Here is a 22,170-nt window from a genome sequence, read left to right as displayed (position 1 = left end):
GACAAAATTAACCATAAATTAGTTATAACTCTCATTTATGAAATAATTTATTATCAAATAAACATTTCTACCAAATTTTCGAAAAATAACACCTTTCTTATGTTTTATCTTCAGCAGTGTTAAGTGTGGATTTGCATTGCTTAGTGACATTTTTCAGTAACTGGTACTCTCTATCAACAGTTTTAACAGAGCATGTTACAATATTCAATGACGTTTCAATATTAATAAACTAGAATATCATTTATGAATGTGTACACACTGCACTGTGTGCAGATTTTTCCATTTTAGGATCATGACAAGAAGCACACGACAATTGTGACCGATCGATAGAAGATGCTTACTTCTCAATGGCACCTAATCCAAATTTTATGTATTAAATCATTTTTATGAAATCATCTTTTGATCTTTTATTTTTTTAGACTTGAAAGGCCCAATGTCTAACAGTCCAAATGTCTGTTAATTTTTACAGTTAAATATAGATAACACAACAAAGTTTTATAATGAAAATAACATATTTAATATTAAAAAAACACATTTAATGGATACAGGTAACTTATTGAATTAAGAGAACACAACAAAGGCACAAATACCTTCTTTACAGGAATCAATCACTTCTTCTATTTTCTCTCTAGTACTCTGAATTTGCTCACTATCTGAAGCAGCATATCTTCTATTCTGTCATAAGAATGCAAGGGTGTTTGGTGAATAGTCAATGCCCGATTCGTAAATTTCTGACTTAAGCCAACAAAAGGAAAAAAAAAAGATGAAAAAGCTAATGACTGAGTTGACATCGTGATGTCTTTAAGCATGACAACATTAATGCTGGGTTAACTGAGTTACATTTCACTTGTCTGTTAAAAAACACAAGCATATGTATTATCCGTTTGACTTCAAATTTCAAAAAAAAATATCAAAATCTTTATGCATCAAAAGTATGCTACAAATTATGTGTTTGACGTGTATGTTTTATTTCGAATTTGACGTTGGCCATGAAAAAAGTTTTTTGAAATGAATATTCAAATTGAATAATTCTAATAATAGATTCCGTATCAGGTATAATTAGTATAATTATATGTTTTCACAAAGGTTTGGTCTTTCAGCTAAAAAAAAAAACCACTAACCCCAAAAATTGTTCGTGATAAACATGCCAGGAAACGAAAATATGTATGAAAAAGCTAGAAAAAAATCGAAGAACACATGTTGAATAAGTTGCCACAAGATCATCACTTTGAATAAACTTGTGTGACATTTAGTGGATTATATACCAATATAAAAGCATGAAATGTAGTTATAATGATCAGGAATCAAAGGTAAAATTCAAAATGGTTAGTCCGAATATCCTCTTCATCACGGCATTTCTATTGTTTACGATATGCTGTAACAATAACATCGTGGCAGGTAAAGTAACAATGATAATATTATTTTTAACATGTACTCTTTATTTGTTAGCAAGTTGATTTTATCATAAGATAAAATGTAACTTTTTATCTTTTTAACATTGTGAAAGAAACATTTTATTTAAGAATTATTATTTAATCTAGATCATTTTCATAGATAGATGGCGCTTAAGGGAGATCAATTAAGTTTCGATAACTTCATATTTCATGTGTCATCAGAAGTCGATTATTGGAACCGATTTTTTTAAAATCAAAATGGTTAAGAATATTAGCACAAAATTTATTTAGGATTTTTTAAATGCAAAATTGCATTTCATTTGTCCTTATTTCAACCCCAGAAAAAATGAAAATAATATTTGATTTTAAACACATTTTAGGAGATGATTCCCCTTGTTGGCGATTGAACGGACGGTGCCAGTATACCAGTGAAAGATGTGACAGGTACAACAGCGCCCCCTTGTGTGGCGGGCCCAACAACAGACAATGTTGTGTCAGTGGTAAGAATTTTTGTTATACAGTTTTGCTTAACTGTTGTAAGTTTTGTCAACTTTTGATAAACTGCGACTCTTTTTTTCATTCACCACAACCTATGTTAAGGTCAAGATCTAGTAAATGGAAGGTGCCTACAGATTTTTCAAATTTAAGAAATTAATTCCTTTAATGATGCTTTATAATATTAGCTTGGTCAAAATAGATGTTTCGGGGAATAATTTGTAGAAAAACAAGATGAAAAACCATATTTTAAACTGTCATTTTCAATGAAAAATTAAGAAAACCAATATTGAAAATGGGAGTTTTTTCCATATCAGGCAAAGAAAATGTATCCAGATTGCCTACAGTTTTTCAGAAAACGGTTATTTATATGTTCTTAGTCTCTACTTTAGAATAATGTCAAATTTAGGATAGGTATCGGGACTACTTTTCATATGATTTCAAATTGAATTCCATGGAAATACTTTATTTTCTACATAATTCTATTAGAGCCGTAAAGTACGGGAAAGAGAAAGTTGAAAGCGATTATGACGTCATAATTGATTTAGCACTGAAAAGTTATTCTAAAATCATTTACTAGATCTTGATCTTTAAAAAAAATAGTCATGAGTAAAGCAAACACAAACCGCTAAAACAACAGAGGTTGGATCCGGTGCCATAGAGGACAAAACATCCCCTGTCAACCTGTTTCACCAGTCGTTTACTGTTTGCAATGACCAGGAAAACATTAAAAAAACCGTACACAATTCATTGTGTAAATATTTAGATTTTATCAGGCTTCGGGCGAATTACAGCATAAAGTTTTGCATAACATTCCAATTACTTTAAAAATTTGGGCACTGATTTAAAATTACAGAAATTCTAATTTCTTAAAGTTATGTATAACATGACAATTACTTTAGCAAAGTAGCGCACTACCATAACCAATACTTTGGAGGGGGGGGGGGTCAAAAATAAAAATACAACTATTTTCATAATCATGCATTCGACACCTTCTAACTAAACCTGACGATTGATTATTGAAACTTGGTTTCAAGTATATGTACTTGTTTTGACTACACTGTAAATAATTCATATGCCTTGTATTATGCATAGGAACTTTCCAATTCTCATTAAGATAAAAATGTTTACATATTAAACTAAACCAAAACTTATTTTTAAAACTATTTTATTCAGTTCTTTTATTTATAAAAACGATAAATCTTAGCAATTTTTTCATATCCATTTCAATTAACTGGTATTTTTTATTTTGCTAAATGTAATGGTATCTTATGCAAGCATTACTCAGGATTTTAGAAAGTAATGTGGTAGCGTCTCCATATGAGTGAAAAATTCTCGAGAGTGACATTAAACAACATACAATCAATCGAGTTCAAGTACTGCATTGCAATGCATCACCATTAAATTAGCACTACCCCAAACCTGGCGAATATAGTGCAATCTACATAGTCTTTCTATAGCAAAGTCATAAAGTCATTAATCCAATTTAGTTAATAAGGAAAATTAATTTCGGTTTTTTAAAAATGATAATGGTTTAACCTTTAGATAATGTATTTTGCATTTTAACTTTCATTTCTTTAGGAGCCGACAGACTCTGCTGGAATAAATACCATTACGGAATTTGTCAAGACACAAAATACGGCTGCCGTGGTGGTTATGATGGCGCAAACTTGTGTGGAGGAGGATACTCTAGACAATGCTGTAGAAGACTATAGTTATCCATGAGCTTTGTTGTGTAAACTGACAAATAAAATGGAAGCATGAATTCTGTATTTAATTGTACAAACAGAGATACAAAAAAGTTCACTGTAATATGTAAAAACAGAGAAAATAAAATGGTGTTTTCATAAGTCAACTATTTTTACGGTAAAATATAATGTAAGACCTACAATGGACTGCATCTTAGTAATTTTCTGTAAAAATTATCTATTTTATTGGGTGGTAGATATGACTTTTTGATTTTTACAAGTAACTTACCTGACACGTAATTCTAAGATCAAGACGCAGGAACAGTTACTACCATTTTATTTATTGACTTAGGTCAGAAGAAGCCGAAATTTTAACTTACGACCTTCCGATCACGGCGCGAGCGCTATACCGTGAACGGTGACGTCCTTTCGACGATGTTTCACTCATGTGAGACGCCACCACTTGACGGCTGAGCACTGCAAAAGAACTGTACTAGACATAAATTTAGGAAATTGAACAGTTTTAGCTTTTTCCTCTCATCAATATGACACGAGAATTCTTTTAAAAAACGGCCTCATTCGAAGCACTGTTTTCCACGTCCCGCAGGGGATTTCTAACGTGTGATGAAAAGATCAACTCCTTCCTCTGCTTATCTTATACAAACGGTTTAGCCACTGGGCCATATAAATACAACGTAACAATATGAGACCATAGCTTAGGAGTTGGATATTAAGGGAAATACCTTTGAAATGCTTACAATACACAAGTCGTATTCATTTAAGTATGCCAGCACAGATTGTTCAAAAACCACTGTTTTTTCTCAAATAACTGACTCCCAATTTAACATGGAAATATAATACTGTCAAAGCAATTTAATTCATTGTAGGTCTATGTTCTTGTGTAAGCAAGATTTTGTTTATCTAGAGGAATTTTTTTCGTGGATAAAGCGTATGTATTTTGAAGAATCAATGAATAAATCTTTCTTAAATTCAATGAATAATGTATCTAAAGATCAAAACATTTGTGGGGATGTAGTTCAGTGACAAGGATGATTCACGAAATGCACAAATATTGGTCCCCAATGAACGATAATGATTTTTCTAAAAAATCTTTAAAAAAAATCGAAACACAAATTTAGTCTCATTTATAAGCATGTCTCCTTTACTATGCAAATAAGATTTTGCTCAAATGGACCCCGAGATGCATTAAAATTGGGACAAAATTAACGCAACTTCAAATGTTTCAAAGTGGGATAATATTGAGACAAAATTAACACACTTTTAAATTATACCACCGTCTATTTTAAATTCAGATACTCTATCTTCATTTTTCTTTCACAATCTACTGTCTTCTCTGTTTTTTTTTTTTTTTTTTTTTTGCCAAAAATGATATCTATTGATAAGAGCAATTATTACAAATGCCAATGAAGTATAACAGCGTAAATATACATCGGTATTGTGTGATATTAGATATATATTACAACCGTCACAACGAATAAAAATTAAAAGTAACCCAAAAGAACATTAAATTCAAAATGAAATGCATAAATGTGCCCTAGATTTGCTCTAACCAATATAGAACAATAATGCATATGGAATTTCATAGGTACACGTATACGCGATAAATAACACATGACTAAATATGGCAAAAAAGTTTTTTTGCGTTTCCCAAATGTTTCTTTGCTGTCAGTAGAATCCAGATGTTTTAGATTTTAGCACTAATTTGTAACTAATTTCCCATATGGTTACGGAATAACACCGTTTATTTACATATAAGTAAAATTCTTAATTAAAATAAAAAGTGAATTCTATATACACTGATATATAAGTGCAGATTTATGAAATATCCATAATAGGAATAACATATAGGCTACTTCAGCATTGGTATTGTTATGTACACAAAATGATTCCTTACATTGTTCCGTACACAAAAGTGTCGACCTAAAGAAGAAGAATGTCTTTATTTGACAATTGTTATGACGAAGAAAATAATTAGCCCTGTTTTGTGTGTGTATTTTTGTGCTTCCTACGTAAATATTTATATTCCTACTATATATAAAGCTAGTAAATGCAACAATTAATTATCTTATTTGTGTTATTAAGCACAAAAAAAAAATGGTCAAGTATAAAATTTAATCAGGTTAGAATTAGGAATTGGGGTAGCTACCCCGATTTTTTATGCTAGTAAATATTTATCAAATAACTATAAAAACACCGTCATATTGTGCAGAAAAATTAATGTTCAATGGAAAAACCATTACATGTAGATTGTTCAAAGCACGATAATACATGTACTCATAATATATGTGTGTGTACTTTTTGGTACATGTTATTTTTCATTATAATTATCTAATTTTTTATAATAAAAATAATTCAACAATTCATTATCAAAAAAATAAGGAAATTGATGTTAATTAACGGAAGATATGAAATCACAAGAAGGTGGAAACAGCAATTATCAATTCTAATGATTTGCTTATCTTGATTTAATTTCTATAACAAACCCAAAACTGTCAATACAAACTTCAATTATTATTGCTGCGAGATAAATTCATGTAAACGATGCAACCCATTAGGTCATTCGACAATTACATCTACTGAACTAATGTTAGAGACTAGAGACTCACAGGATAATACAAAAAAGAAACGAAAATGTTCTATTCACTTTAAGCAATCATCCTCCAATTATTATTAATCGACCCATTTTCCTTGAATAGCCTTTACGAGAACATTTGGGATGAGCATTATCTCTGATAATCCTTTAGATGTTCTCAGATCTTGAGGTGGTGGCATTACCGAAAAATTATTAATCTAGGTTCAACAACTTAATTTTCTTGTACATGAATTTATCTCGCAGCAATAATAATTGAAGTCTGTATTGACAATTTTGGGTTTGTTATAGAAATTAAATCAAGATAAGCAAATCATTAGAATTGATAATTGCTGTTTCCACCTTCTTGTGATTTCATATCTTTCGTTAATTAACATCAATTTCCTTATTTTTTTAATAATGAATTGTTGAATTATTTTTATTATAGAAAATTAGATAATTATAATGAAAAATAACATGCACCAAAAAGTACACACACATATATTATGAGTACATGTATTATCGTGCTTTGAACAATCTACAATATAAAAAATAATAATTTGTGCATAAATATTTCAACCGTACCAAAGATAAAATAAAATAAAAATAAAAGATAATCACCAAATCAGTCGAAAAGGATTGTATAAGCCAACATTTTTGTTGCAAGCGTAAATGTGAATCTGTACATCAGCGAGACGCTTTATGATGCACTTTTATCTGAATTGAAATACTTTTAGTAGCGTTGAAAGGAACGTGCACTTGATATATGTATATGATCGCAGATGATAGATTGTCTTCAACGGATTTTTACTCTTTCGGGCACAGAAGAGTACCTATACTGTATTACCTAATAAGACATATTATGTTTGATTTTTGTGCTTTTAATGGTGTTCTTTTAATGTTCGATTCTTCTGTACTTAGCACAATCAAAATCTTGTAGCCAGGCATTTATCAAATTTTTATTCTTAATAATTATATGATCATGCATTCCAAAACAGAGAATTTAGTAGAAATCAGGGGAGGGGGTTAATTCATTATATTCAACAAACATTTTGTTTTTCATTGCTTGTTGTGAAAATAACTAAATTGAATATACTTCATGCTTTGCATAATGAACTTTCTTTTGTTGTGGATTGTCATACATTTCTCATTTAAACGATGAACACCATAGATTCATATATTAATTTAATATTCTACTATACATAGATAAAAGATTTCACCTCTCGTATAAGGCTACAACGGAGCAAAAGGTCAATTCAATGCATATATACTGAAAGGAAAAAGAAACGCATAAGAACATAATATGCCAAAAAAAAAATGATTATGTAGCCGAAAATTATTAAATTTGGTCAGATGTGTATTTTGGTTGTTTTGCCTAAAATTGCTGGTCAAAACTATTCAACCATGAAATGTACGGCGTCACGTAGGGTAAGTGATAAAAAGCCAAAGCACGTGCATGTTGATGATGACAATTTTGTGATCACATTTTGTAGTGCCAAACTATGCATTAGAGTTATAGACATCGTTTCTGCATATTTGCATTCAGTATAAATTTCTTGCAATCATGGTATGGTAACGGCGCGGAAGTTAAAATGTACATTGTGTCTAGTAATTGAATTGCATAAGTGAATAAAAAGGCAACAAGATGTTGCTGTGCAGTTTGTTTTTACTCGGTTGTCAGAGAGTTACTTAAAAGGTTTCCAACCAACCATGACGGTGACGTTGGCTCGTCATAACGTGACATAAACATAGGGCTTTTCATCTTGCTACCTCGGTTATTGTCAAGGCATTATCACTGAAACCGATATTTATACACCAGACAATCATACACAGCCTAATGGACTTTCACGAGAAGCATCGACTTCTTCAGTGGACGGTTTACGTGGATATTTAAACTTGAATCATGTATGGAGGTACAGAATTGATAATACGAAAGTAAATCTTTCTATTGATCTCAGGTATGGTGTTAGGGGCAATTGCATGTAAAGAGTTGAGGGTGGGTTGGTTGTCGTTTACTTCAAGGGCAAGCGATATGAAATAACTCCTCTAAATATTTTTATCGTAAAAGAGCTTCCGTACATTGTCCTAGTGTAAAAGTAAGGTGCCATCTGCAAAAGTCAGCGCTCCTCGTAAAAGTTCATTACTGACAGAAACTCTACGCTCTAACTTGGTGCGCGAGCTTGGCAACTATACGTCGAGTTTTCTCTAACACGCGCAACTATGCGTCGTAATGTTTCAGCATGTTCACACTTGGAAAATGTAGCCAGTGTTTGTCGAAAGAAGGATCTGGAGATAACGAACAGTATTCAAAATCAAAGTCCATAAAACAAAACAATTACAATACAAAACAATTCCTTACTTATGTAGCAATATACCTTCATCACCTTCATACGGAGTAAATATACCTCAGTTGATTCGATACCCAAGAGCATGCTCTATGTATGAACAATTTCTAAAACGAGGTAAATTATTGACAAGCAAGTTGATGAAACCAGTATATAGCAGTATCGTTTAAAGTCATCATTTTGTAAGTTATATTGTCGATACAATGACCTCGTCAGCAAATACAATTTATCATTGAATCAAATGCTGACTGACGTTTTTCATACTAGTTGTTAGTCCATTATCTATACACTGAATTAAAGACGGATTTTTCCGGTATTTCCCGATCATGACAATAAGCACACGGCGGGTTTGACTGGTCAGCAGGGGATGCTCACTCCTCCATGGCACTTGATCCCACCTCCGATGTTTCGGAGGTCCGTGTTTGCTCTGCTCCTATTTTGTATTGCTTTATGGACTTTGATATTGAATACTGTTCGTTATCTCCGTATTCTTCGTGGTATAATTCCTTGTCGCCAAGGACGGTATCTATTTTTGATGCCCATTATATCATTTTGGTTCATTGAAATACACCTGCTCATGTGTCTATAAAACAGATATTGGTTGCTGTAAATTTCACATATTTCAGAGAATATTTCTTAAGGGTTCTTAACAAATCTTACAGCAGCTTTAATGAAGTGTTTAATTTCACTCTAGTTTACTAATTCTTTACCATTCATTGTTATTGTGTCTCGAATAGCCCTTCATTTACAGCTCCTCAGAACGGAGATATGTGATGAAAAGTGGTCACACTAACCATTATGAATTCATTAAGGATTTAATAATCAGAGAAAGTCAAACTTAATGTCTTATGACATCTATATTGTATGCCATAGATTTTAATACATCATTTATTGAACAGCCCTCGCAAATCAAAGTATAGATCTGAAGCATTCGGTTCGATTCCTATAACAAAGTTTTCTTAAAGAAAACAGGTATATAAAACGGGTTTTATGAAATTGTATTGTTTTTTTTTTTTTAATTTTGTAGAAAAGAAGTGTATTGGAAACCTTTAGCGAAAAGTTATAATATGAGTCCCCCCCCCCCCCCCCCGATCCAATTAATAAGATATTTTCATTATCTGTTTAAGCAGTTGTTTTGAGTTCCTCGTTTATTTGTCATATTGGATTAGAGGTGGCCCCTTATACAAATTATCATTTTCGGTCATTTTTGAAGAGATATTTTGGTCATTATGAATTATAACGGAATTCATGATGTCATAATTTATTGAGTAGCACAAAAAGGCATTGTCATCATATAGATATTCAGTCATCAACTTGAAGGGTTTAAGTGATTTTCATCGACCTGTTGGCTAAAATTTTGCAGTAATTATTTTTCAAAATTCACGAAGCCAAAAAGGGTCATCAGAGATCCCTCTTTTTGAGTTTCAGAATGAAATCACATCGAAGATAATTTAATTGTTATCGACATAAACTTATCAACACATCGTACTCATTGTTTTGTTTTTTTTATTTTTCTTTCCTTTTTTAATCATTTTTATCACGATAGCAATAATCTTAGGTCTTTGTAAATCCCAATTAGTCCCTTCACGATAACTGCGGTACTACACTTTTGCAGGGCAAAATAATAATGTTTGGCGGAGTTTTTGTTGATAATTAATTAAATGACGTATTTTAAACAATTACTTTTACGTCATATTTCACCAAACTATGTCATTTTGCTCTGCAAAAGAGCAGTACCGCAGTTACCGTGAAACAGTCTATGAAACAGAAATGAGAAAGCAAGTAAAATATTTTTGTTAGACAAATCCATCAAAGGATAACCTTCCAGCTCAATTCAACTTCCGAATATTAATATATGCATTGGCCCTTTCAGTCCACGGAACTTATGTTTTCTTTTTAAGGCTCCAATCATCATCTGCAAAGAAAATAATCAAACAATTTTAATAATTATTAACCTAAGGAGTAAACTTGAGGTAAAAAATAAACGGAACTCTCATTTTGTTGTGTTTTTAGCCTCTGACCTATAATGACGAATTAAGGTTTCTGTTCTTTAAGCAAAAAAAAAAAAAAAATAATAATAATAATCAACCACATTTTGTTAGTTCGAAGCACGATTGAACCTAGAAAACCTATCAACTTATTATACTGCTAGACAAAACGGTATTTCGACATTTATATTACTCAATTTAGTTGTCCAAGTTCGATGGAAAGACATTCATCTGTATTATAGTACCCGGTGGAAAGAATTTAGATAAAAATTACAAAAGCTAACCCTGCCTGTCTTTGAACAATGTTTATGAAACTCTTAAACTTTCAACAGAAACTATAACTATAACTAAATTATTTAGGGAGAGTAACTTACAATATCTTCCTCTACGTCTTGACTCTTTTCAACGAAAAGCAAAAACAATGAGTTGGAAAGTCTCATCTTTGCAAACAGAATTTCTCTCTTTAGAATTATCTTGATAATAACAATAGGTTTAAAGGTATTTCGTTCCTTGGAACAGTCCATCAATGAAGAAATAAATCGTCAATAAACACCAAGGGATCAATTTAAACATTTTAACAACATTAAGGCTTCTTAGAAAATAGAATTTCTTTCAAATATGAAACCAACATATTCTGTAACAACTGACGACCAAAACCTAATGGCTTTAATTTTTTTACCATTCGCTTGGCTACACAAAATGCTTTTCTTTTTGTTAAAAAACATAAGAAATTTTACTCGACTTTAGGAATGAAAACGATTCCTAAACTAGAGGTAACGAAATGAGAATCACGTTAAAAAGGAGCCAATAGAACATAATAAGTATGAACCAAACATTAAAAAAAAATACTTACAATGATGTTCACAATGATTGCCATGAAATGGGAAAGGGCACGAACATTTTTCAGAACCTTAAATTTGGAAAGGTAACAATTTCCTGCATTTTGACAGGGATTGAAGCGGCAGGGTGGTAGAAATAGCTGATCACAGTAATGACCTGTCCATTGAGGAGGACATCCACACTCCACAGAGGCTTGCCACTTACAGCATTGGTCCGAGTCTTTAGGTGTCAGAACGATAAATCATTCATGAAAGATCATAGGAATAAATGTATTTTTTTTATTTCCGCTTTTCTAGAATACCTTCAACATACAATACCATTGACTTAAAGCTTGGAAATTATATATTTCTGATATAAAAATATTAAGTAAGATTACTGAAATAACACTGAAGACTTTAAAATACATTGAGACAAGTTAAGAACAATAAAATAAAGACAGGGGGATTGTTTGATAGAGTTAAAAAATTTGTTAAGTGTTTCTAAAGTTTCAAAGTAAAATATTGTCTATGAGACGAAGACAATAGTTTTGTAATTGAGAGAACTAACTTTCACAACTAAGAGATCCTCCCAGTAATTTACATGTCCCTCCATTCCTACAAGGATTAGGTTCGCACGAGGCTGAAACAGAAGTTAAAGGATCGACTCAATACATTACAAGGAAGTTGTCTAAAGGACCCCAACAAGGCTTAAACGGAGCAAATTTGGGTCAATATAATATACATAAAGAAAAGACCGATATGGTTGTCATAGGACTACAAAAGAAATTATTTATGAGATTCCTGAAAAAGTAGATGTCTAAAATCAGTGCTATATTTGATCATCAAATCATTTTAAGGACTAGATTAAATATTTAGCATTAAGCGAATGAAAATTAAAACGAAAATAAATTGCAATTTACTTTATACTATAAAGACAAAATCTAATGTATGTAAATTATAATTATTTGTCATTTTTTAATCTAAGCGATAAAAAAACTGTAAATAAGTAAATTAGTCTTGAAAACAAGGCCTACCTTTGACTTGTTGTGGAAAACTACTGGAGACCAAACAGGTCACGAAAAGATCAGTAGAAATAAACATCGCAGCCCAAAGCCTAGTTGTTGATATGCATATAAAAGATACGTTTCTGACCCTTTGCATGAAAATAGGCTCCTTATAAGAATGTCTTTAAAAAAATGTGCACATGATAAATTACTTAAATGATAAATATCATCGACAGCTTACTCTCTTCAGGGTACAAACAAAGTATAATTACGGTTGATTATGCACGAATTTATTTTTTATTGTCTACCTACACTAAGAAATTTGTTTACAAACATTTCTTCTCAGACTCAGATTAGTTCAGGTCTTAATTTATCAGTAAACATATAATAATTTAAAAAAAAAAGCACAGAATTGGATGATTCGTTAACTTTCAAATTGAACATGTTAACAGTTGAAAAACTTAAATTGGATATGTTTGTCATTTAAATTGTATCTTTTAAAATTAACTGACAGTAACCCGATCTCTCAGATGAAGTAACTTACTTTAATTTTATTTACAAAATTATGTATCCTATGTTAATCCTTAAGGGCTAAGGCTTTTATACTTCACATATGTAATCCTTATGACAAGACCTCTCATTGAATACTAACACCTTTGACCCATTGACCTTTGCATTTAACCTGGCTACTTTTAAAAACTTTTTTTTTTGCATTTGAGAAAATTTAACTTTTGCTATGCTGTCATACGGGGACAACAGTGTTTCACAAACACATATTGCTTTTCTTTTGAATTTTATTTGAAGTAAGGATCAGATCTGGGATCAATTAAAGACATCTTTGTCCTCAATGCAATACATCATTGGTTTAAGCAAGTTGTTATCAAGGCTGGAACCTCGAATACCTGGATTGTTTATCTGCTAGAAAAGATATTTATGCAGTTAAACACAATACACGTGTGCTGACAAGGATCCTGGTACTAATGTAGGCCGCATTTCTGTACGCGTAATCTCTCTTGTGTAAGAAAGCTAACATCAATTAATTTATTTTATTAAGCATGTTTGCTTTTGCTTTTTGCATTTGACAAATTTTATACACAATGTACATATACTGTATAATAGATTTCACCTCTCGCATAAAGCTACAACGGAGCAAAAGGTCAATTCAATGCATACATACCGAAAGGAAAAAGAAACACATAAGAACATAATATGCCAAAAAAAAAAATGATTATGTGGCCGAAAATTATTAAATTTGGTCAGATGTGTATTTTGGTTGTTTTGCCTAAAATTGCTGGTCAAAACTATTCAACCAAGAAATGTATTGCGTCGCGTAGTGTAATTGATAAAAAGCCAAAAGCACGTGCATGTTGATGATGACAATTTTGTGATCACATTTTCTAGTGCCAAACGATGCATTAGAGTTATAGACATCGTTTTTGCATATTTGCAGTCAGTATAAATTTCTTGCAATCATGGTATGGCTGACGAAAGTTATATTGGGTCTAGTAATTGAATTGCATAAGTGAATAAAAAGGCAACAAGATGTTGCTGTGCAGTTTGTTTTCAACTTTTCAACCGAAAACTTTTCTCGGTTGTCAGAGAGCTACTTAAAAGATTTCTTGCGCGCTAGCCCATCATGGAAAATATGCCAGCAGAGCTATTGCTATTCATAATGCCATGATCACTAAATAATCGTTGTTTATTACTTATATTTGCATTTTTTGATGGTGTCAAGAATATCAGAGGAAATCCTGGCTTACATAAGAATGTGGATTGTTGTCTTCAGTAAAGAAAAACACACTGCTTTAAAATAAGTATACCAGATCATTGCACCTTTTCTCTAGTAAATCATAAACAATTTGTAAGGTATTAGCCTCTTTTAAAAAACAGTTATCAGATACAAGCTGCGCCGTCGTCACATTCTCTTAATTTTTGTTTTGATACAGATGTGACGTCATCGATCGACGACGTTATTGAAACCCTCTGACAAAAATCAATACTGTAATTTAACCTTATGATAAAAAAGAGAATGCTTTAATAATCATTATAACTCCAGAATGCTTTTCTATATGATTTTTTAATCTTTTCTATTTGTTTTTAAGAGTTGAAATCGTTCTTAAATTTTGCTTTTTATGAATGTTTTATTGCCCAAGTGTGAAGAGTTATCATTCTTTGTACAAATATGCGAGAGTATAATTAGAAAAAATAAAAATGTGGCAGTTCTCTTCAATTTTTAAAAAGTTTTTTTTATATAATAAATACATTGAGGAAAATTAATTTTTAAATATATAAATCAGCAATTTTAAATTGTTCTGAATTTCTTTTTTCCCAAAAAATATTATTAGAAACTTATATTTATTTCTTTTACGAAACATTTCATACATATACTTCTCAACAGACTGTGTAAGTGTAGTAGAGCTTACACTACAGGAGTGTGAAAGAGAAATTGCATTCATAGCAGAAGCAGTTCCGTCTATAGTGCTATGAATGCAGTTGATGACTACATGTTTATAGTGGGAGTGAGCAGTGCGCAGTACAGTTAAGGTGCGCAATGGAAATATTGACTAAATTTTGTATTTAAAAATGTATTCGTAATCGGGATGGCGATTATTTTTAGTACATAATTTATATCGGATAACTGTAATTATGATTAATAACTACATATCGAGGACGATTATATTTTATATTTAGACTAGTCAAGTGATGCGGCAGTCACGCGATTTTAGCACATTGACTCGCAGTATTGATGTTACATATAAATATCACTAGCGCAAGGGCATAACCAAGTTAAATTTAAAAGCTTAGTATATAGATATTTTTAACACACATTGTAATTTCTAAAAAGTGCTGCGATCCTGTCTTAATTCTGCAATTTCATTGTTGAAATTATACTTGTATGACCAAATGCTATATTTTTTGCTGGTCAGCGGCATGAAATAATGATATAATTAAATTGCTTTTAGGATTTCATCAGGATCGCAGCACTTTTCAGATATCTTAATAGTTCTAGAGTTGAAATGAAAAAGCTTCTATCTTTAGAGTGTATGCCCTTGCACTAGATCGATTTATTAGGACCCCCCACATTACCCTCCGTTGTACTTGCATACAAATATACGGCAGTGTCAATTTAATACGTAATGTACAGAAAATATATTAATAAAATATTGAAGAAGACATTAAATTCAAGTTATTGGCCCATAGAAAATCTGCAAATAATATTTTATTTAATTACAGAATACAAATTTTGTTGAGAAAATATTACTTGATCTGTCTCTCACTGCATACAAACTATGTCACGTTATAAGAAATGACGTCATATTGACATGTGTATTGCGATCAGTGACTTGTTTATAACTTGTAATGTTGGGTTTAACTAACGACAAAACAGCACGCTGTAGTAAGTTTTTATGTAGTTTGTTCATTTCTTACTGGTTAAATTAGCAGATCAACTCATTTTGTGGTATTTTAAAGAAATGTTGTATGACGTATATTGTGTATGATGTCATAGTCAAGTTTTCCCGTACAAATTAGGCTCCGCCTCCTTTTTGTAACCTTAACTATGCTGCGTGGATATGCAAATATAAGGATATGGAGATAACGAACAGTATTCAAAATCAAAGTCCGTAAAACAATACAATTACAATACAAAACAATTCCTTACTTATGTAGCAATATACCTTCATCACCTGCATACTGAGTATACATATCTCAGTTGATTCGATACGCAAGAGCATGCTCTATATATGAACAATTTCTAAAATGAGGTAAATTATTGACAAGCAGGTTGATGAACAAAAATATCAGCAGTCTCGTTTAAAGTCTTCATTTTGTAAGTTCTGTTGTCGATACAATGACCTCGTCAGCAAATACAATTTATCATTCAATTAAATGCTGACTGACGTTTTTTAAACTAATTGTTGATTATTTATACACTGCATTAACGACGGATTTTTCGGGTATTTCCCGATCATGACAATAAGCACACGGCGGTTGTGACCGTTCAGCAAGGAATGCTCACCCTTCCATGGCACCTGATCCCACCTCTGATGTTTCGGAGCTCCGTCTTTACTCTGCTCCTATTTTGTATTGTTTTATGGACTTTGATATTGAATACTGTTATCTCCATATTCTTGTTATAATTCCTTGTCGCCAAGGACGGTACCCATTTTTGATGCCCATTATATCATTTTTGTTCATTGAAATCCACCTGCTCATGTGTCTATAAAACAGACATTGGTTGCTGTAAATTTCACATATTTCAGTGAATATTTCTTAAGGGTTCTTAACAAATCTTACAGCAGCTTTAATGAAGTGTTTAATTTCACTCTTGCTTACTAATTCTTTACCATTCATTTTTAATGTGTCTCGAATAGCCCTTTTTTTACAGCTTCTCAGAACGGAGATATGTGATGAAAAGTGGTCACATTAACTATTATAAATTCATTAAGGATTCAATTATAAGAGAAAGTCAAACATAATGTCATGTGACATCTATATTGTATGCCATAGATTTTAGGACATTATTTATTGAACAGCCCTCGTCAATCAAAGTATAGATCCGAAGCATTCAGTTCGATTCCCATAACAAAGTTTTCTTAAAGAAAATAGGTATATAAAACGGGTTTTATGAAATTGTATTGCTTTTTTTTTAATTTTGTAGAAAAGAAGTGTATTGGAAACCTTTAGCGAAAAGTTATAATATGAGTACACCCGCCGATCCAAATGATAAAATATTTTCATTATCTGTTTTAGCAGTTGTTTTGAGTTCTTCATTTATTTGTCATATTGGATTAAAGGTGGCCCCTTATACAAATCTTATACATCTTTCGGTCATTTTTGAAGAGATATTTTGGTCATTATGAATTATAACAGAATTCATGATGTCATAATTTATTGAGTAGCACAAAAAGGCATTGCATCATATAGATATTCAGTCATCAACTTGAAGGGTTTAAGTGATTTTCATCGACCTGTTGGCTAGAATTTTGCAGTAATTATTTTTTAGAAATTCAAGAAGCCAAAAAGGTCATCAGAGGTCCTTCTCTTTGAGTTTCAGAATGAAATCACATCGAAGATAATGAAATTATCGACAGAAACTTATCAACACATCGTATTTATTTTTTTTTTATTTTTCTTTCCTTCTTTAATCATTTTTATTACGATAGCAATAATTGTAGGGCATTGTAAATCCCAAAGAAATAGAAATGAGAAAGCGAGTAAAATGTTTTTATTAGACAAATCCATCAAAGAATAACCTTCCAGATCAATTCAACTTCTGAATATTAATATATGCATTGTTCCTTATTTCCGTCCACGGTACTTAAGTTTTCTTTTTAAAGCTCCAATCATCATCTGCAAAGAAAATGACCAAACTATTTTAAGAATTATTAACTTAATTAAACGGAACTCTCAACCTGTTGTGTTTTTTAGCCTATGACTTACAATGACGCATTAAGGTTTCTGTCCTTTAAACATGAACATAAGCAATCACATTTTGTGAGTTCGAACACCAGTGGATAGAGAAAACCTCTCGATGTAATATATACTAGAAAAATAAAGGATTTTGACATTTATATCCCTCAATTTAGTCGTCCAAATTCAATGAAAACACATTCTTCTGTTTTATAGTATCCAGTGTATATTATGCCGAAATTTTTCTTAGAAAAGCTAGCCCTGTCTGACTTTAAATAACATTAATGAAACTCCTAAACCTTTAACAGATACTAAGAAGTTATTGAGGGAAAGTAACAATACGTTTCTCTACGTCTTGACTCTGTTCAACGAAAAGCAAAATCAATGAGTTGGAAAGTCATATGTTTGCATACCAAGATTTGCTCTTTAGTATTGCCTTGATAATAACAATTGTTTTAAAGGTATTACATCCCTTGGAAGAGTCCATCATAGAAGAAATAAATCGTCAATAAAGACCAAGGGGTTCACATTTAAACATTGTCAAAAAACTTAGGCTTCTTAAGAAATAGGATTTCTTTTAAATATCATTTAGACAAACATCTGTAACAACGGACGGCTAAAACCTAACGGCTTTACCTTTTTCTTACCATTCTCTTGGCAACATAAAATATTCTTCCTATTGTTTAAAACCGTAAGAGATTTTACTCGAAGTTAGTAAACTAGAACGAAACAAGAGTCTCGTTAAAACAGGACAATAAATAGAACATAGCAAGTATGAACTAATCATTAAAAAACTTACAATAATGTTCACAATGATTTCCATTGAATGGGAAGGGGCACGAACATTTTTCGGTACTCTCAAAAAAGTAACACGTCCCTCCATTTTGACAGGGATTGAAACGGCAGGGTGGTAGAAGAAGCTGGCCACAGTAAGGACCTGTCCATTGAGGTGGACATCTACACGCCACAGAGGCTTGCCACCTACAGCATTGGTTCGAATCTTTATGTACCAAAACCATAAATCATTCATCAAAAAAGAGCATAGGTACAAATGTCGTTTTTCGTTTATTTTAAATTTCTTGTCTTTTAAAACATTTTCCAAATATCATACCATTGACTTAAAAAATTGTAAATTAATATATTTTTTTATGTATTTCTCATATCCAAATATTCGAAATTACAGGTAAGATTACCTTAATAAAATGAAACAATATAATATTAATTATCACAATTTGATTTCTAGTAAAAAAAATATTACAAGAAAAGAAAGAAAGGAAGATATTTGGCTAGAATTAAATAATCTTATACATGGATTTCTAAAGACAAGAAAAAAAATGTAATCTATGAAAGGACGGAAACGAGTTTTGTTATTGAGTGAACTTACTTTTACAATATCCGCCTTGAAGTGGACATTCACAACTAAGAGATCCTCCCAGCAATTTACACGTGCCTCCGTTCCGACAGGGATTAGGATCGCACGAGGCTGGAACAGAGGAGTTAAAGGAACAACGTAATACATAAAAAGGAAAGGCTTAAGGAGTCTGAAGAAGCTGAAACAGAGCAATCAAAGGATCAACACAGTATATTACAATGAGGTACTAAAGGACTAAAATCAGTGCTTTATTCGATCATTACATTACTATAAAGACCAAATCAAATATTAGGCATAAAGCGAATGAAAAATAAACTGAAAATAAATTAGTGAATATGGAAATCATTAAAAAAATTCCATCGATTATTTAAATACAAAATATAATATATAAAAATTTTATAATTAGTTGTCTTTGCATAATCTATGTGATGAAAAAATGTGTAAATACACATGTGAATTAGTCCTTGAAAACAAAGCCTACCTTTGACTTTTTGCAGAAAATTGCTGGCGACCAAACAGGTCACAAAAAGAATAGTAAAAATAAACATCTCGGCCCAAAGTGTAATTGTTGATATGCATATAAAAGATACTTTTTTTACCCTTTGGACGAAAATAGGCTCCTTATAAGTATGTCTTACAGAAATAGTGCATATGACAAACCACTAAAATGATAAATACCATCAACAGCTTACTCTCTTCAGGGGTACAAATAAAGTACAATTACGGTTGATTATGCATGTATTTGTTTTTGTTTTCAACCTACACAGATAGCTTTGTTAAAAAGCAATACTTCATAGAGTTGGATTTGTTCAAGGCTAAATTTTATTTTTCGCATAAAATCAAAAAGCACAACATTGGATGATTTGTTAAATTTTCTAGATGAACATGTTTACCATTGAGAAATATATTTCATTCAATTTGTACCGTATGAAATTATTTTAAATTTTTGCTCCTGTGGCTAAAATGTAGCTGGAAAAACATAAAATCACATGTCTTGACAATTATTTGATCGTCCATACCCGTTCCACATTGACGGCGATGACTACAGAAAAGGTATATACAGTAGCCATGGTTATTATCAACCCAGCAAATAACTAACAAATGTGTTTTTTATGGATAATTGCACTTAAGGATCTACGGAATTTGCGTGAAAATAAACCTTCAAAACAGACATTTTTCTTTTAATTGCAGGAGTGATTAACATCTAATATACAACTTTACTTAATTAGAATAAATAAAAGTATGTATCTTCGTTGTACGAATCAGTTTTCTAAGGCGGGGTGTTCAGAAGTTCTCCAATCTCCGTACGATAATGAGGAGGCCCACATTTTTTTTTACTGAATCTATACATAGTAAGTGCATGTTTGTCGATTGTTCTCCTTAAATTAAACAGAAGTTGTATATTTGCATGACTACTGTTGTCTTAAAAGAAGATTCATAGACAAAGATGCGTTCATAGTTTTAAAGAGAAAAAAAAAACTTCCTTCTTTTTTTACACTCGCTCTCTCTGTTATAACCAAGGGCTATGACACATTGAATATTATAATTCACTAAGTGATATTTTCCCATATGTACTTTTGTGAATACTAAATTCCGTCATGTGACTTACTGGTAGCATGTTTTGTGCTAACAAGGACACTGTGATCGAAGTTCATCCAAACATGACATGAAATTGAAAAGTCAGCTATCGATTTAAATATTCTTTACTTACATGTATGGTCTCATTCTTTTAGAATCAGTTGTAAATAATGAGGATAAGGGGTCGACAATTAACATAAAAAGAACTTTATTCGGTAATAACCAATAGTTGCCCCCACCCCCAAGTCAAACTTCGACGGAGAAATATTTAATTATGTTCTTAAACAGGGGGATACATGCTGATGTCAAAGCACTGAATATTTTCATAAGTAATGCCATCACATGTTTGAAATGACGTCACGAAAATGACGTAAATTTAAAATTTCCATGATTTCTACAGAAGAATGTATATATTACGTCGATATTTTGAGTAAAAGTCACCGAGTACATGTCTGATCAGGCTCAATATTTTGATATAATGTGTAGTATGATAATATCAATAAAATATTTAAATATTGTTCCTGAGCAAACTTGCGCTCTATAAATTTTAAAGCTAAAACTGGTGAAATTTTGTCCATTTTGTCCTCTTTCTAAAAAATGATATAAAATCGGACTAGATTGTGGCGTCATAAAAACAAAAATTGTGAATAAACTAATTTGGAACTATAATACGTTCTGTTGATTTATATCTAATTTATATAAAAATTTCGTCTTATTAGAAGTAAATTGAAAATAACAATTTATTCTGCCTGCAGTCGCCCGTATTTAAAGAAAAATATTTTGCACCATTACGGAGATGCTGTGGAATTGTAGCCCTCTCCAGAAAACATCAGAGAAAAATCGGAGAGGGCTACATTATTGCAGCTAATGTCTTCCTATCAAAGCAAAGAGTATTGAACACTTTGTCACACGAATACATTCTCTTTGTAATAAATTTTGTTTGTGGGACATCATCAAATGTTAGTAATATTACGATTTTTCGTATTGGACTGGACAAAGTTTCAAACTAATTACATACAGATCGTTAGATGAATTGATATCATGGGGTCATTAAAACGCTTTTTAAGGTCTTCCGCTCAGGCGGAAGACCTTCTACTGATTCTGATGGTTAAGATTATTCCTATTAAGGTCTTCCGTCTTCAGCGGAAGACCTTCTTGTTATTCTTAGGTTTCTTTTTCACTTTTATTAAGGTCTTCCGTCTTCAGCGGAAGACCTTCTTGTTATTCTTAGGTTTCTTTTCCACTATTTTTATTATTAAGGTCTTCCGTCTTCAGCGGAAGACCTTACTGTTATTCTTAGGTTTCTTTTCCACTATTAAGGTCTTCCGTCTTCAGCGGAAGACCTTCTTGTTATTCTTCGGTTTCTTTTTCACTTTTTTTCTTACCTATTATTATTCTTTTTTTTCTTACCGATTTTGTGCACGCGATTTCTCGAAAACGGCTCGATGGATTTCCATGAAACTTTCAGGACTCATGTAACATTACT

General features: G+C 31.6%; 2 protein-coding genes across 2 annotated transcripts; one reads left to right on the top strand and one right to left on the bottom strand.

The window, feature by feature from the left end:
• Positions 1–1,290: 1,290 nt before the first annotated feature.
• LOC134264729 (uncharacterized) lies at positions 1,291–3,750 on the top strand. Its single transcript, XM_062746990.1, has 3 exons — positions 1,291–1,398; positions 1,775–1,894; positions 3,471–3,750. The coding sequence occupies exons 1-3, from the start codon at positions 1,323–1,325 to the stop codon at positions 3,602–3,604; spliced, it is 330 nt and encodes a 109-aa protein (XP_062602974.1). The 5' UTR covers positions 1,291–1,322; the 3' UTR covers positions 3,605–3,750.
• A 6,596-nt stretch (positions 3,751–10,346) lies between these two features.
• Positions 10,347–20,761, bottom strand: LOC134264725 (sushi, nidogen and EGF-like domain-containing protein 1). The gene is made up of 4 exons (XM_062746986.1): positions 20,716–20,761; positions 19,119–19,217; positions 11,354–11,559; positions 10,347–10,427 (listed from the first exon to the last, which is right to left on the bottom strand). Exons 1-4 carry the CDS (start codon positions 20,759–20,761, stop codon positions 10,347–10,349), a joined length of 432 nt encoding a protein of 143 aa, XP_062602970.1.
• Positions 20,762–22,170: the final 1,409 nt, after the last annotated feature.

Source organism: Saccostrea cucullata, unplaced genomic scaffold (genome assembly GCF_032062105.1).
Source record: "Saccostrea cucullata isolate Sc308-1 unplaced genomic scaffold, CSIRO_AGI_Scuc_v1 ctg3161, whole genome shotgun sequence".
NCBI lineage: Eukaryota > Metazoa > Mollusca > Bivalvia > Ostreida > Ostreidae > Saccostrea > Saccostrea cuccullata.
This window is presented reverse-complemented; position numbering and strand designations above follow the sequence as displayed.

Coding starts and splice junctions, on each gene's coding strand:
- LOC134264729 (XM_062746990.1), top strand. CDS start 1,323: ATGGTTAGTCCGAATATCCTCTTCATCACGGCATTTCTATTGTTTACG. Junction 1,399..1,774: donor TAACAATAACATCGTGGCAG/GTAAAGTAACAA, acceptor AACACATTTTAG/GAGATGATTCCCCTTGTTGG. Junction 1,895..3,470: donor CAGACAATGTTGTGTCAGTG/GTAAGAATTTTT, acceptor TCATTTCTTTAG/GAGCCGACAGACTCTGCTGG.
- LOC134264725 (XM_062746986.1), bottom strand. CDS start 20,761: ATGAACTTCGATCACAGTGTCCTTGTTAGCACAAAACATGCTACCA. Junction 19,218..20,715: donor TAGCACAAAACATGCTACCA/GTAAGTCACATG, acceptor CCTCTGTTCCAG/CCTCGTGCGATCCTAATCCC. Junction 10,428..11,353: donor CAATCATTGTGAACATCATT/GTAAGTATTTTT, acceptor TTTTCTTTGCAG/ATGATGATTGGAGCCTTAAA.